Below are 13,199 nucleotides of genomic sequence, written 5' to 3' on the forward strand. Positions count from 1 at the left end.
GGGTTTTTTTTCTCTCTGTTTTCTTTTAGTGGAGTGAACATGTATGCAATGTTGACTGGAACATTACCTTTTACTGTGGAGCCATTCAGCTTGAGAGCTTTATACCAGAAAATGGTGGACAAAGAAATGAACCCTTTTCCCACACAGCTCTCTACAGGTAATCAAGGGGATGTGCTGGGACCTGTTTAGATCCAGTCGGTCAGAACCATTGCGTTTAATTCTGGATTGTGAGTCATGCTGCCAACATGGCATGCTAATTGTGAAAAATACTCTTTTCTTTTCATTTTAGTCTCCAAAAGATCTGCGGGAGTTGCTGTAGTATAATTCCTTTTGCTTTGACTTCTGTATGTAAGCTGGAGAAGTACCAAGTTGTGCTGAATACGAGAGGAACAAATCTGTGAAAAACTGTGAAATTGCTTTTTTTGTTGGTCAGTTTTGCATGTTCAGAAGATTTTAGCATAGGGTATGGATGCATGAACACATTATTTTGGAGTAACAAATTCCTGGCCATTATCATGACTAGGGTTGAGTAATAAGCTACCTTGAATGACCTCACATTTTTTATAGAATAATGACACAGAAAGTTATTTTGGGACAGTGACCTGTGATAACCTTTGTGTATTCATAAAATGCAAAATTGTTAATGTATTAGTATTAGAAATATTAATTCCTGCTTCAAAGCCATGTCACTAGGCAACAGAACAATTTTTCAGCTTATAGCAAGACCATTGTCAGCATTTGGAACAAACTCTGTTTTGTAGTTGAGTTTTATTTTTGTATGCTAAATTTGTTGCTTATGGAGAGCTTCTGTTCTCCTTATCTGGCAGCCTGTTTACAAGGGACATTCAATAAAATTAAAAGATTGCAAATAGAAAAAAGGTATCAGAGCATACATTTTCACTCAGTACACTAAGGATGGCAACTGTTGTCTTGAGGGATAGGAGAAAGCCCTTGGAAGTTGTGTCACAGGATGAATTCTCCAAGTAGAGATTTACCTGCGTACAGAAAAAGTAGGTAGTTGAGGGTTTTCTCACACACGTTAGCTGTGGATCAAGCAGAACATGTTGTTCCTTGTTCACTCAACATGTGCATGAAGTATACTTTTCCTGCCAGCAGTTCGTATTGCTGGCATGTTGTAAAGTGGTAGCTTTACAAGTGAGCTGGGATGCTGCAAGTCTTGCTGTCTATTTGATGCAATTAGAGTGTTTGGTATTTCCATTCTGGAGACTTCCCATTAGGATTCAGTTGCACAAAATGGCTATTTTAATGTTCTAGCACATGCTCTAAAGGCCCATTGAGTAAATTAAAAGAAAGATTATACTGACTACTTCGTGTCGTACTGATGTAGATGCCAAGTCCTGCATCAATTGCTAAATTACTCTTGAACTCAGGGACTTGCATGTCATAGTAAACGTTTTCCAAATTTGGCAAAAAATTTACCAAACTTATCTCCCAGAGTGAGGCTTTTACCAATAAACAGCAGTTGTATGATGACTGTGTAGTGTCCTTGAACTGAAAGACTATTACTCCAATCACTGTTTTCTTTCAATAATCTTTAAGTGGGAGATTTCACTGGGGCAACTGATGTATTAAAGGCTGAATGACTCACAAAAGGCATGTAGAAGAACAGACCTTGGGTAGCAAAAAAGGTAACATTACTTTTGACAGGTTTCATTTTACTGTTTCATTCATCCTACCATTTTATAATGAAGATCAAATTTTCTCACAAATGCGTCTCTGTAGCATTTGTAGCTCACTGACACTGTGGTCTCCAGTGAAAACGGTATTCTGTTTATCCTGTGAGAACTATAGCAGGTTGAATTTTCAGAGAGGGTGGCAAATTAATGGAATAGATTTAAACTTGTTAACCTTTACTGACTGTGAACAAAGCTACGCATCAGTTCTTGATCTAAGTCAGCGGCCTTGCACATTCAGTGACATGACAAACTGTGATTTAAGATGACATTTGTTCTTGCCATAGTTAGACTTTGGGTCAGTAGATAGAAACTCTGCTCCTTTGCTCTGTGAATTGTTGTGTTCGTTAACTTCTTAGGTTTAGGAATCTTTTTCTTTAGTCAAGTTTTCTTTTTCTGTAAATTTGTAAATAGAGATTTTTTGCAGGAGTCTGTTTTGCTTGTTCAATAAGTTGTCTTTCAATATTTAATTTCACAGTTACTGAACACACAGTCCCATCATAAAAGTAGCCAGTCTTATCACTAAGCAAGAGTATATTTTATTTGTATTAGTTAAAACGTTGGGTAACCCTGAGTGTCCAAAGCAACTGTGTAGCAACAGGGAAAATTTGGAGTTAGTGTTTGATTTTCCCATTTAGGAAACCATTTTTCATTAAGCTTCTTAAATAACACAGCTATCTGATTATTGATTTTAGGTGAGCAGAGTTCAGTTGTTCAGGAAGTTGGTATTCATCTTACACGCATTCCTTTTTTTATACTCAATTTAACACTTCTGTGGGTTCATGGTCCTCCTTCTGGAGCAGAGAAATGAAGTGGAGGCAAGAAGAAAAGCCATCATCTGTCCATGCCTGTAGTTTGGAGAAAGGATTTTATCGGGTGGAGCTCGCTCATGACTTGTGAAGTGACCTCATTGCATTTTCTCCAGCCAGTTTTGTAAGCAGCACGTGTACACCTCATTGTAACCAGGCACAGCCTCACAGTGTGAGAGAGACACTAGGTTGGTTTTGTTGATGACAAGGAGCAGGAAGACAGCTGATGTCTTGTAATCCCCACTGAAGGCTGCTCTGTTTCTGGTCATTGCTGAGCTCAGTATGTCCAGGGAAGCTAAGAGAGAAATGTAGTTTCTCATGACGCTGGTCTCTCATTTGTCAAAAGGGCAAAGATTGCCCCAGAATTACACCATGGGAACAAAATTCCACTGAGTGCAGGTCGCCAGCTAATCAGATTAAAGCTGTCCTCGAGCTGATCATAAACGAGGCCTCACGTAATGAGGCCCTGGCTGGCTGGTTCATGGTGCCCTTTCTTTGCCGGCCCACTTGCTGCAGCAGGAAAAATGACTTCAGGCGCAGTGGGTCCCACAATCGATTGGGCAGCTCCATGTTTGCTTCCTGGTGGATTAATGTTGCTGTCCCACAGCCACGGGGCTAACTGGAAAAGGCTTCTCTCCTCCCTGTACCATCTGACAGCTCACATCAGCCAAGGTGCTGTTCCTCATCTCCTCTCTGTCGCCCGGGTCTGGCCGACCAAGGAGCCTCCCAGGGGGAATCTCCTTTCCAGAATTATTTTTCCCCTGATACGAATCTGTTGATCTCTGTGGTGCTTCACAAGCTTCATTTAATTAGTCTGCCTTTTGCCAAAGGGAAAAAAGAAAACTAAGATTTTTAAGGAGACATTAGCTGATTTGGGGACCAAGGGTGATGGTGATGGAGGAGGGTGGTGTTGGTTTGGGGACAGGTTATTTATTTTGCTCTGAACCTGTGGGATGCATGTGGTTTCTAACACAGAGATGGGGGAATTACTGGAGAGAGAGGAGATGAAATGGAAGAACAAGGGGTTTGTTGTTTGCCGTAACAGAGAGTTCTGTGCCCGAGAGGCATGATGGGGGGCACTCAGGGCACATGGGGAGCAAACATAGCATCAGCTTCCAGGACATTCATGAACTTGGATGGAGGCTTTTCCTGCTGCTTCCGTAATATTGCTGTTGTAGGAAAATAACAAAAATGCTGGGAAAGATTTAGGTAAAGTATCTCATGTAAATCAGCGATTTGTGAAGAGAGAGCTTAGAAAAAAAAAAACCAGCCAATGCCTAGCTGCACTGGTAAATACATAATCATAACTCTCTCTCTTCCAAATATAAACTTTTTGATGGTAAGCCCGCATTGAAACAGATAGTCTCTCAGGGCTCTCCCCAGCTGCTGCTTGATTTTTGCAGGATGTTGAATGCAGAGGTTACCCAAGCTGTTAGGAGTCTGCACCTATCGGGTCTAACCCTGATTTATTTGAGGAGAGACTCTCCTTCCCTCGTCCTCTGCCCTGTCCTGGCACTTCAGCCCAGCCACCCTGTCCTGTACTGTGGGCGGGGGAATGATGCAGCTGGACTTCAGGAGATAAAAATGCTCAGGGGAATGGCCAGGAAAACATGAAGTCTTGTCGAGGAGAACCTGTGAAGGGCAGCAGTGCTGTGCCTAGGTTAAAGTTTATGCCCTTTTCAGATGAAGACAATGTGACCTCACTGGCAGGCGTATTATTCTCCTTAAATTGCATGTGAGAACAGGGATTCAAGAGGGTTTCATTGTATTGCTGGTGAAGAGGCATCGGGGCCACTCTGCTTCCCAATAGGGAATGGCGTGGTGCCCAGTGAGCCTGGTGTGGCGGTGGGACCGAATGCCTATAAAGCCAAATGGAAGGTCTGGCTCATAATTTCGTAGTTCTCTAGCACTGAGGTGTCAGTGCATCCAGGTTGATCTGTTTTGTAACACAAGCCTTAAAGGGGTCTGGTTTGCCTGCACTGAGCTGAAGTAGATGTGTTGGCAAGGCTGTACTGCAGCTTACCCAGAAGACGCATCCCAGAGGACACCATCCTGTGCCACAGTGGTCCTGTGCTGCCACTGCCCAGGACACCTGTGCCAGTAAGGAGAGAGGTAGACACAATACACTCCAGAGAGTGTAGGAGGGGAACTACAGCTCTGCTGTGGGAGAAGGTGGAAAATAGCCCCCAAGGTCTTGTCCATCTGACCTGGAGAAAACTGTGCTGCTGCCATCCCTTCTGCCTCTTGCTTGCCCTTGACTTCATTTAGGATTCATTTGGCGTCGTCTCACTTGACTGTATCTCCTCTACAAAATCATTCCCATCTTGGTTTTCCCAGAATTAGGTTTCTTTATCTTTCACACAGGGAATCGTAGAAGACGTAGTTAACTCTTTACTATCTTGTAGCTGATAAACTGAATCTAGCCTCGACAATTTGAGGAATAAAGACCAGACCTAATTAAAACACAGTTTATTTTCAGCTCAGGTAGGCACTTCTTGTGAGTCTGTAAGCATATTACTTGACTTCAATGCTCCTAACCATATAAGAAGCACATGACTTAAAAATATCAGAAAAGTACTTTTGACGGTTTTTGCAGGAAACTCCTGAGGCATGGTTGAATGTCACTGGAAGTAGAAGGTTTGGTATCTGAAAACAGAATGAAGCCCATTAATTTTACTGTACTCTTTTAATTTGGCTAAAGCCTCCTGCAGCTGATTGTAGGTTGGATGGAAGCCAAGGAGAGAATTGGTTCCTATAATGTCAAAGGGAGCCCAGTTCTCCATGTCTTCCCTCCCAGCTCTGCGTCCCTCTCTTCCACTCACCCCCAGCCCATCTCCTTCTACTTAAACACAGATTGAATGATTTGCCTCTGACCTGACTCCAGCCTCTTGTCCTCATACAAAAATTGTTTTGGCTAACCTGCTCAGAAACTTCAAACAAGCTCTGAAACAAAAGGCGCTTTTTCTCCTCTCGTTTATGACTCTATAAATCATTGTGACTATAAATCATTGTTTATTTTACTTACTAATCCCTTATCAGTTTTTCCTTTTTCTCAGGGACATAAGAGCATACTGTAAGGAAAATGTTCCTTTTTAGTATACTCTTGGTCAAGCTACACACCTGTAGTAACTCAACGACTATGTTAAGTCATAAAGCAGATGACATAGCTCTTGGGTTTTTTTCTTGATTTCTCCACAGCGGCCATAAACTTTCTACGATCTCTACTAGAGCCAGATCCTGCAAAGAGACCAAACATCCAGCAGGCACTTGCAAATCGATGGCTTAATGAGAATTACCCTGGAAGAGCACCACCTAATGTCACATATCCAAACAGGTACTGTGCAAGAGTGGAGAAGGCCTGCCAGGGTCTATGTACATTATATATGTTAAACTGTGTTCCATTGTGACAGCATCCCAGTGCATTTTCTGGGATTGCTTTTGTGACTCCATCCTAAAAGTTGGGATTGGGCCATTGTGTATGTGTTGCTTGAAATGGTCAAAAACAATGCCCTAAATTACAAGATGGCATACAACACATTATTTGCAGGGTGGCCTGGGGTGCGGATCATATGATTAATTGGCTCCAGACCAATGGGTGTATGTGACAGCTAGTTCTGATCTTTTCCTTGTTTGTCACGTAAAAGCCAAGCTACTTTTCCAGTAGAGGATATGCCTATTTGTGATACATACGTGAGGTTCTGTGGATTATGCAAAGATGCAGATGGTGGTGAGAAAGGACAGAGTTAAATGGTCTTGCTTTGTTGGTTGTTGATCTTGAATACCCGTGCAATGCTGAATGCATGACTAAATGCAAACGGATAACAAATCTCACGGCCCATCAAACATCCATCTAGAGAAAAAGAAAAAGAAAGATACTTGTGGTCCACTTTGGTTAGAAATAATCTTGCATGACTTTGAACATCTGCAGTATAGAGTCTACACGCGAGCCAGTCAGCCTGGGTGCTCATTACAGTCAATAGAGAGAAATAAGGGTGCTTTTTACAGAAGATTCATCTGACTTATTTTTGATTCTGCAAGAGGATGACTTTGTGCCCAGGAGATCCAACTTCCTCTCCAGCGACTGTAAGTGGAGCCTTAGGCAACTAACTTAGAAATATATGTCTATATTTGATCAGATAAAACCTCTTTCCTCTATCAGAGCCCTCCAGCTGTGTCTCATACACTATCTAGTACCTGCAGAGGATTCACTGTAGGAGTTACTAGCTTGCAGGCCAAGATCCTAAGTAAGACTGAGGCAAAGACAGCAACTTAAAGCCTAATTTTGGTGCTTAAGATTTGATAGTGCCCCAGAATTTCTGTCCTAACTTCCCCCCGACAGTCTACTCAGTTGCTAGATACCAGATGTAGTGTATGTCTAAGGGAGTGGCGACCTACCTTTGTCTGAATGTCTGCCTCCCATCCGCTTTCTCCTCTGCTCCACTGCTAGTCAGATGAACAGGGTATGTTTCTGTGCCATGGGACCAATCCCTGTGGGTTGAGAGGCAGCTGCAGCACCCCTCTCCTACTGCTGACACAGGTGACGAGTGCTGCTGCTGCTTGAGCCTGCTGAATCGGGGCACAAGAAATCAGCCTGAGCCACAAATCTTGGAACAGCCTTTAGGAATTTTTGGAGACCTTTCCCTTTGATGTTGCTGTCAGCTGGCTGATGGGATGCAACCCGTACTGTCCTGGCTCCTGCCTGATTCACCTCCCTTTTCCCTCCGCATTGACAGGGAACAGAGGTGTCCTCGTTTAGCAGCAAGCGTTTCCCATCCAGAGGCAGTGTCTGTCTTAACTTTCAAGTACTGTATTGCTGTGACTATGCCGTTCTTTGACCTGATGAGAATAATGGGTCTTCCACTCTCAAAATATGGCTGGAGAGATGCTGAGCAGCTTGGATGCCTCAGGGCATCACTAGAGCCGTCCACTGCAACGGGGAGGGCATATGTGAGGCTGGCTGCCTGTAATCCTCAGACCCATGTGGACAGAATATAAAGTTGGCCCCTACAAACAATTGTTTCACAAGGAATAAGAATGAGAACAGGCAGACCAATTATCTCGACATTACTGCCCCAAATTTAAGGGCAGTTGAGTTAATTTGCGTAGTATGCTGTCCAACAAAAGGAAATCTGAATTCCCATGGTGCATTGGACTGTACTGAAGTATGGCACACATGAACATTGTATGGTAAAGAAAGGGAAAACAAGTGTAAACTGAATGAGTCATTAAGCTAATGAAATCACTGTCATAATGAGTCTAATCAATCTACATAACGTGGCATCTGTTAAGTGAATGTAAGTGTAACTGAGAGCTGTATGGATAATTTAATTCTCTTGCTCTGCGTGTCTTATCTGTAGAAAAGAGGAAAAAAGGCAGAAACGGGGTTTGAATGTGCTTTCACAATTCTTTTGCATTTGTAGGTACATTTTCATGCCTCTATAGCTCCTTAGCTTGCAGTTGTCAGGCTTTAGACAGGTTGCGGTGGAAGTGTTCCTTCTAGAGTCTGCTCACTGGGGCAGTTAGGGAGGTGACTTACAGAAGAGACCTGCCTCTATTAGATAGAATAGCTGTGCAATGCTCTTTTTTTGTGGAGTGCCCATTAATCATTCCCTTCTAAAGGCAAGCGAATCAAATGGAAGAACAGAAGGAAATGCAGTGCCAAGCTGTAGAGAGGGCATATGTTTGCTCATGAGTATATGTGTATATGGTGAGGACAATAGTCCTGTCCTATTATAAACACTTTTCAAGGGAACATCAATGTGGAATGCTGTGCTTTGCTATTGAAAAAAATCAGTATCTTTTTTTCTCATTGCACTGCTTTTCTCATTATTTGGTCTGAAAACAAGAGAAAAGTAGATGCTCCTTCTGTCCAAACCCAGGTTTTATGTGAAGCTGTAAAGGATAAAAACCATACAGATTCTTTCTTTCACTTCATTTTTTGGATAGTATTTCTTTAATTAGTTGATGCCGCAAGCTTGACCTACCTAGAGTTTGTCATCCTGGAGCCTTACAGGGAAAATACTTTCTAAAGTTTGTAATATTTAAAGACGTGGCTAGACTCTTTTTGAGCTTGCCTCAGAACGTGCCACTAGACTCAGCTTCAACAGAGTTTCTCCAAGTTTTCACTAGTGTGCAGATGTAGGTAAGATGTGTCAAAATAGTTCTGAAAAATCCACTGCTGAGTTTGCAAGGAATCACTTCCTTTCTTAATCATGCTTTTTATAACATAAGCAAGAAGCTGTGTTATGTTCTTGTCGTGCTCTTCTGCCATTTTGGGGGTAACACCCATTGTTCCCAAGACAAGAACTTGGTAGGAAAGGGGAGAGCATGGAGATAAGGCGGAAAAATGGCAGAAACTGCATTTTCAGGAGAATATTCTCAGGCTTTTTATAAGCTAGTTTTTATTAAAGAAATTCCCCAAAGGCAAGCAAAAATTTCCCATTTCGCTGAGCACCTCAAGTAGAAATAGCTTAAATTTCTTTTGCTGTCCAGATGCTTTAATGTGCAATGGCCAAGATAAGTTTTGCTTTTGAACTTAAAAAAACCACCCCACAACCCCAAGCATTCCTTAGCTGCAGAACGAATGTTAATAAGCATGCCAAATAAAGGAAAAGAGTTATTTGAGATTTTCCAGACTGTGTTTTACATCTTGTCTCTACATCTGTTCTCTACCTCAGACTGAGACTGCTGTCTGGGCACTCCACGCATCACAGGTACACAGGACAGGGGGACAGCAGGGTAGGAGTGGGAAAGGTGGAGAGTGGTACTTTCGAAGGGGCAAGGCAGGTTGTAAAAAAACCCCACCACCTAGGCTCCCCTAAGTTGCCTTGGCCAGATATTAAGCTCAATATTAGGAGCAAGAGATATCCTTTAGAAACTGAAGAAAACCCAGCATTTCTTTGGAGATGGATGGGAGTTGACGGGCACATCTGGGAAGCTGGCCAATGCATTTAAAGGTCTAAATAGAAGCAGAGTTCTTTGGAAAATCTGGTTTTAACTTACACTGAGAAGATGCTTTGCCATTTCCACAAGGATGCTGTACTGCATTTCTCGCCTCGGCTGAGTCTGTTATAGACTCTACAAGAGAAGAGAGCGCATATATAAACACGTATTGTACTTCTGCTTTTAACCAACACGAGCATGGCAGCAGTTTTACCATTTTGAGAGCTGCTGTAATATTCCCCCCTGTACATTCCCTTTCTCCGGGGAGAAATTCCCTAGCTGTTGTGCAACAGGTTAGGGGTGGAGCGGAACACTGTGGTTTCTGATTACAAGAAAAGGGTTGTTTCAGAAAGCAAAACATAGCTACCTGAGCTGGATTTTACTTCTTTTCCTTCAAAACCAGCCAGATGATCGTAATGGTCTTTACTGGTCAGATGTAGGGTAACAAATGGTGGCGTCCTGAGCATCACGGTGCCGTTTCGCATCGGGGTAGGACATAGTGGGGAGAGTGCTATTCCTTCAGCTACCAGGGCTTCCTGTGGTGCCCGTGGTTCCTGAATAGTCTGCCCTTTTCATACCTGCTCACAGGAGGAGAGAGCTAGTCACTCCCATGTTACTGAGCCTTTCAGGCCTCTTCCTTATGCTCTGCCATGTCCCCTGTGGCTGGCAAGGCTCTGTCGCTGGGAGGACAGTACAAATGACATGCTCTGCCTCTCTCTCTGTGCAGGATTCACCTTGAGGACCTCAGCCAGAGCGTGCTGCTCCATATGACTGAGAAGCTCGGCTACAAGAACAGCGATGTCATCAACACTGTGCTCTCGAACAGGGCAAGTCACACGCTTGCCATCTACTTCCTGCTTAATAAGAAGCTGGAGCGGTACTTGGCAAGCCTTAGGGTAAGTATTGCTTGATGCCGATTCTTTGGACAAGCAGGTGAGGAGGGTAAAAAGGTGCTAAAAGTTTTCCTGCTTGCTGCCATTTGATTGCAAGCCTTTACCCAAGGGTTTTTTTTTTTTTTTTTCCTTTGTAGCAGTAACCATGAAGGGGAAGTATTCCTCGCAAACTAATAACATTATTTCAGATAAGACTTCTCCAGGTTGCAGAGATAATTGCTAGTAGGCTTTATGTCTCACGAGTCCATTTCCATAGGAGATCCCTTCCAGCTAGGCAGTTACCCTACAGGAAGCAAACTGTTGCCATGCGGAGTCATAGTTGTGACTTGTGGCACGCTGTGTCCATATGTTGAGATAATTCTACAGCTTGAAATGCCAATAAAGCAATGCAATTTGATTCAGGAAGTCAAGAGGAAGCTTAAGAGCTATTAAGATTTTATTTATTTTTTAAGTGAAAAATTTGCTGAAAGTTTTACAAGAGAAATAACATGAATATAAAGTCTCCTAATCTCCTACTGACCTTCCCGGTACCTGAGTATGGCTTGGGGGTCAAAAACCCTACTGAAGGATTTGCATGGCAGCTTTCTCTAGGGCAGGAATCTGCTGCCACATGTCACCCTTCCTTGTACGTCTGGGGGAGTGGAGATCTCAGGCCATGTTTTGTGTGGTGTTTACTGGAGTGCTAGGATGGGCACAGTGCACAAAGACAAGCTGCACACTCTCTTTCCATAGCCTTTCCACACAGCTGCCTGTGCTCTGGCGAGGAGTCTCAAGTAGCTGAGGGTCTGTCTCAAGCAGTTGAGAGTCTGTAGGCTCCTATGTAACTACACAGGCAAGAGGGTGGGTTGCATGGAGTTTTCTTCGTAATGTGCTTCTTAGAGAAACTATCGCCCAACAGCCTTCCAATCTGACAACAGCTTCTTAATTTTTTTCTTTTCTCAGTTCTTTTAGCAAGCTTATTTTAATCATGGTGCCATCAATGACATTTAAAATGAAATGGACGAAATTCACCTCCTCTATAACTTGATGCGCCTCCACTGAATGCCAAGACTGGATACGGTCCATTAAGCAGTAATTGAGCATTAGTTTTCTCCAGTTATCTTACATGTTTTACTTTTCTGTGCTTCTCTCTCCACAGAAGTCTGAAGGCCAGGACAATATTTGCCACAAGAACCAACTATACCAGATAGAAAAATACAAGGCAAATAAAGATTCCTATGAGGTAAAGACCATTAAAGCTCATTAAGGTACTTTGAAAGCAGACTGAATTTGAGGATCCCTGGCAATTGTGATTAAGGCAATGGGTTTCTGGACCTGTGGAGAAAAAAAGACTTGTGGTCTTGCTTGTGCAGGACAAATAATTCCCTTAATTTCTTTTTGAAGGAACAAAGAACAACCCCATAGAGTGGAAGTGTAAAAGTGACGTTCAGCTTTCCTGAAGAAAATAAAAGTTTTAATTGTTCTGTTTAGCAAAATAATAAAAACTTCTTCAGGGGGCTCCGTAGTTGCATTCTGGGGTGCAAATTGCTGGTGTTGTAAGAAGACCATAACTGTGTTGCCTTGAGTCGCAAGACCTTGGCAGAGAGCTGAGTGATAGCCAGGGTGCCCTGGTCACCTGGCATTCCTGGTATCCTGGGCCAACCCTGGCTTGGCTACTAGAAACGGTGAAACTGTATTAGCACAAAACTCTGCCCAGGTTACTATTTTTTTGCTTCTTAGCAGAAGTGATGCAGAACTAGACCACTGCATCCTGGGGGACTTCCCTTGGCCAGAGAAAAGATTCAACCAGGTTACCTTTGCTCTGTTGGTCTCCAGTCTTTTTGTCTGCAAATAGAGAAGGTAGTTTGTATTAAAAGAATACTTATCACATGGCTGCATTTTTCTTCCCTGGCTGATTCTTCACCAAGCACTAGAATTACAAGAGTAATATGAGCTGTGCAAGCCTTACCTACCAACACAAAGAGCAGTATTCCTGAAGAGTGTGCCTATTTCAAAAGCTACTCTTCAGTGCCTGATTGATGATCTAATTGCAGGGGCAGATTTGTATCATGGCTGGTTTTGTTTATTTTAAAGACTGCTTGCAAGACAAGCTGAACTGCAAGCCAGATGGAAATATCAGGGCAAAGTACTTATCATTCTTTTCTTACATAAATCAAAAACCACTTTACTTAAAATGTATCAGCAGTGGGTAGACTCAATGAATGTAATATTTCAAAACACTCTTAGACAGCTCACTTCAGGCTGTTGCAGGGTAACCTTCCCTTGGAAACACAGGCAGGTACCTGGAGGTGAACGCTGCAGATGTCGCGTGGTGCATCCTGGTGCTCTCTGGGCCGGCTTCCTCCGGCTGCTAGTGTCACTTCTCTGTGCAGTGACTGAGAGCCACAGGCCATACAGCTTCTGTGTACCTGCCTGGTGCAGGGGAGTCTGCAGCAAGGCCTGCCTGTTGCACTTGCACATAGCCAAGACAGAAACGCATGGTCTGGTTTGGTGGTGGTCCTGAAGTCCCCGTGCTTCTAGAGGGGAGCTGATGTTTGACGTCTCTAAGGATAATTGAAAACTAACGGTAGCGCCACTGTATGACCCCAGTTTGGTGTGTAGGCATACTTAGGGATAAAGGCTTCCTCCAAAGCCTCTCCTGCACTCAGAGTTAGTCTCAGTGGAGCTATTTAGAGGATGAGGGGGTGTCATTTCTTTCTTGAAATAGTTACCTTGATGCAATCACAGTGCAGACACCATGATAATCATACAGTATATTCTCTTTCTGCATGGGCATAGCTGAGTATAAAGCATGTTTTATATCACTTCAGCTGCATTTACAAATGCACAAAACAAAGGGTTTGTGTTACCCTTACTGTACC

General features: G+C 43.1%; 1 protein-coding gene across 1 annotated transcript in view; it reads left to right on the plus strand.

Moving 5' to 3' along the window:
• Positions 1-13,199, plus strand: part of HUNK (hormonally up-regulated Neu-associated kinase) — a 60,348-nt gene that overhangs the window by 40,371 nt on the left and 6,778 nt on the right. The window contains exons 5-8 of the mRNA XM_074152964.1: positions 30-157; positions 5,702-5,837; positions 10,173-10,341; positions 11,477-11,560. Coding sequence (XP_074009065.1) covers positions 30-157; positions 5,702-5,837; positions 10,173-10,341; positions 11,477-11,560 — 517 coding nt within the window. The remainder of the gene's footprint in view (positions 1-29; positions 158-5,701; positions 5,838-10,172; positions 10,342-11,476; positions 11,561-13,199) is intronic.

Source organism: Numenius arquata, chromosome 1 (assembly GCF_964106895.1).
Source record: "Numenius arquata chromosome 1, bNumArq3.hap1.1, whole genome shotgun sequence".
Lineage (NCBI taxonomy): Eukaryota > Metazoa > Chordata > Aves > Charadriiformes > Scolopacidae > Numenius > Numenius arquata.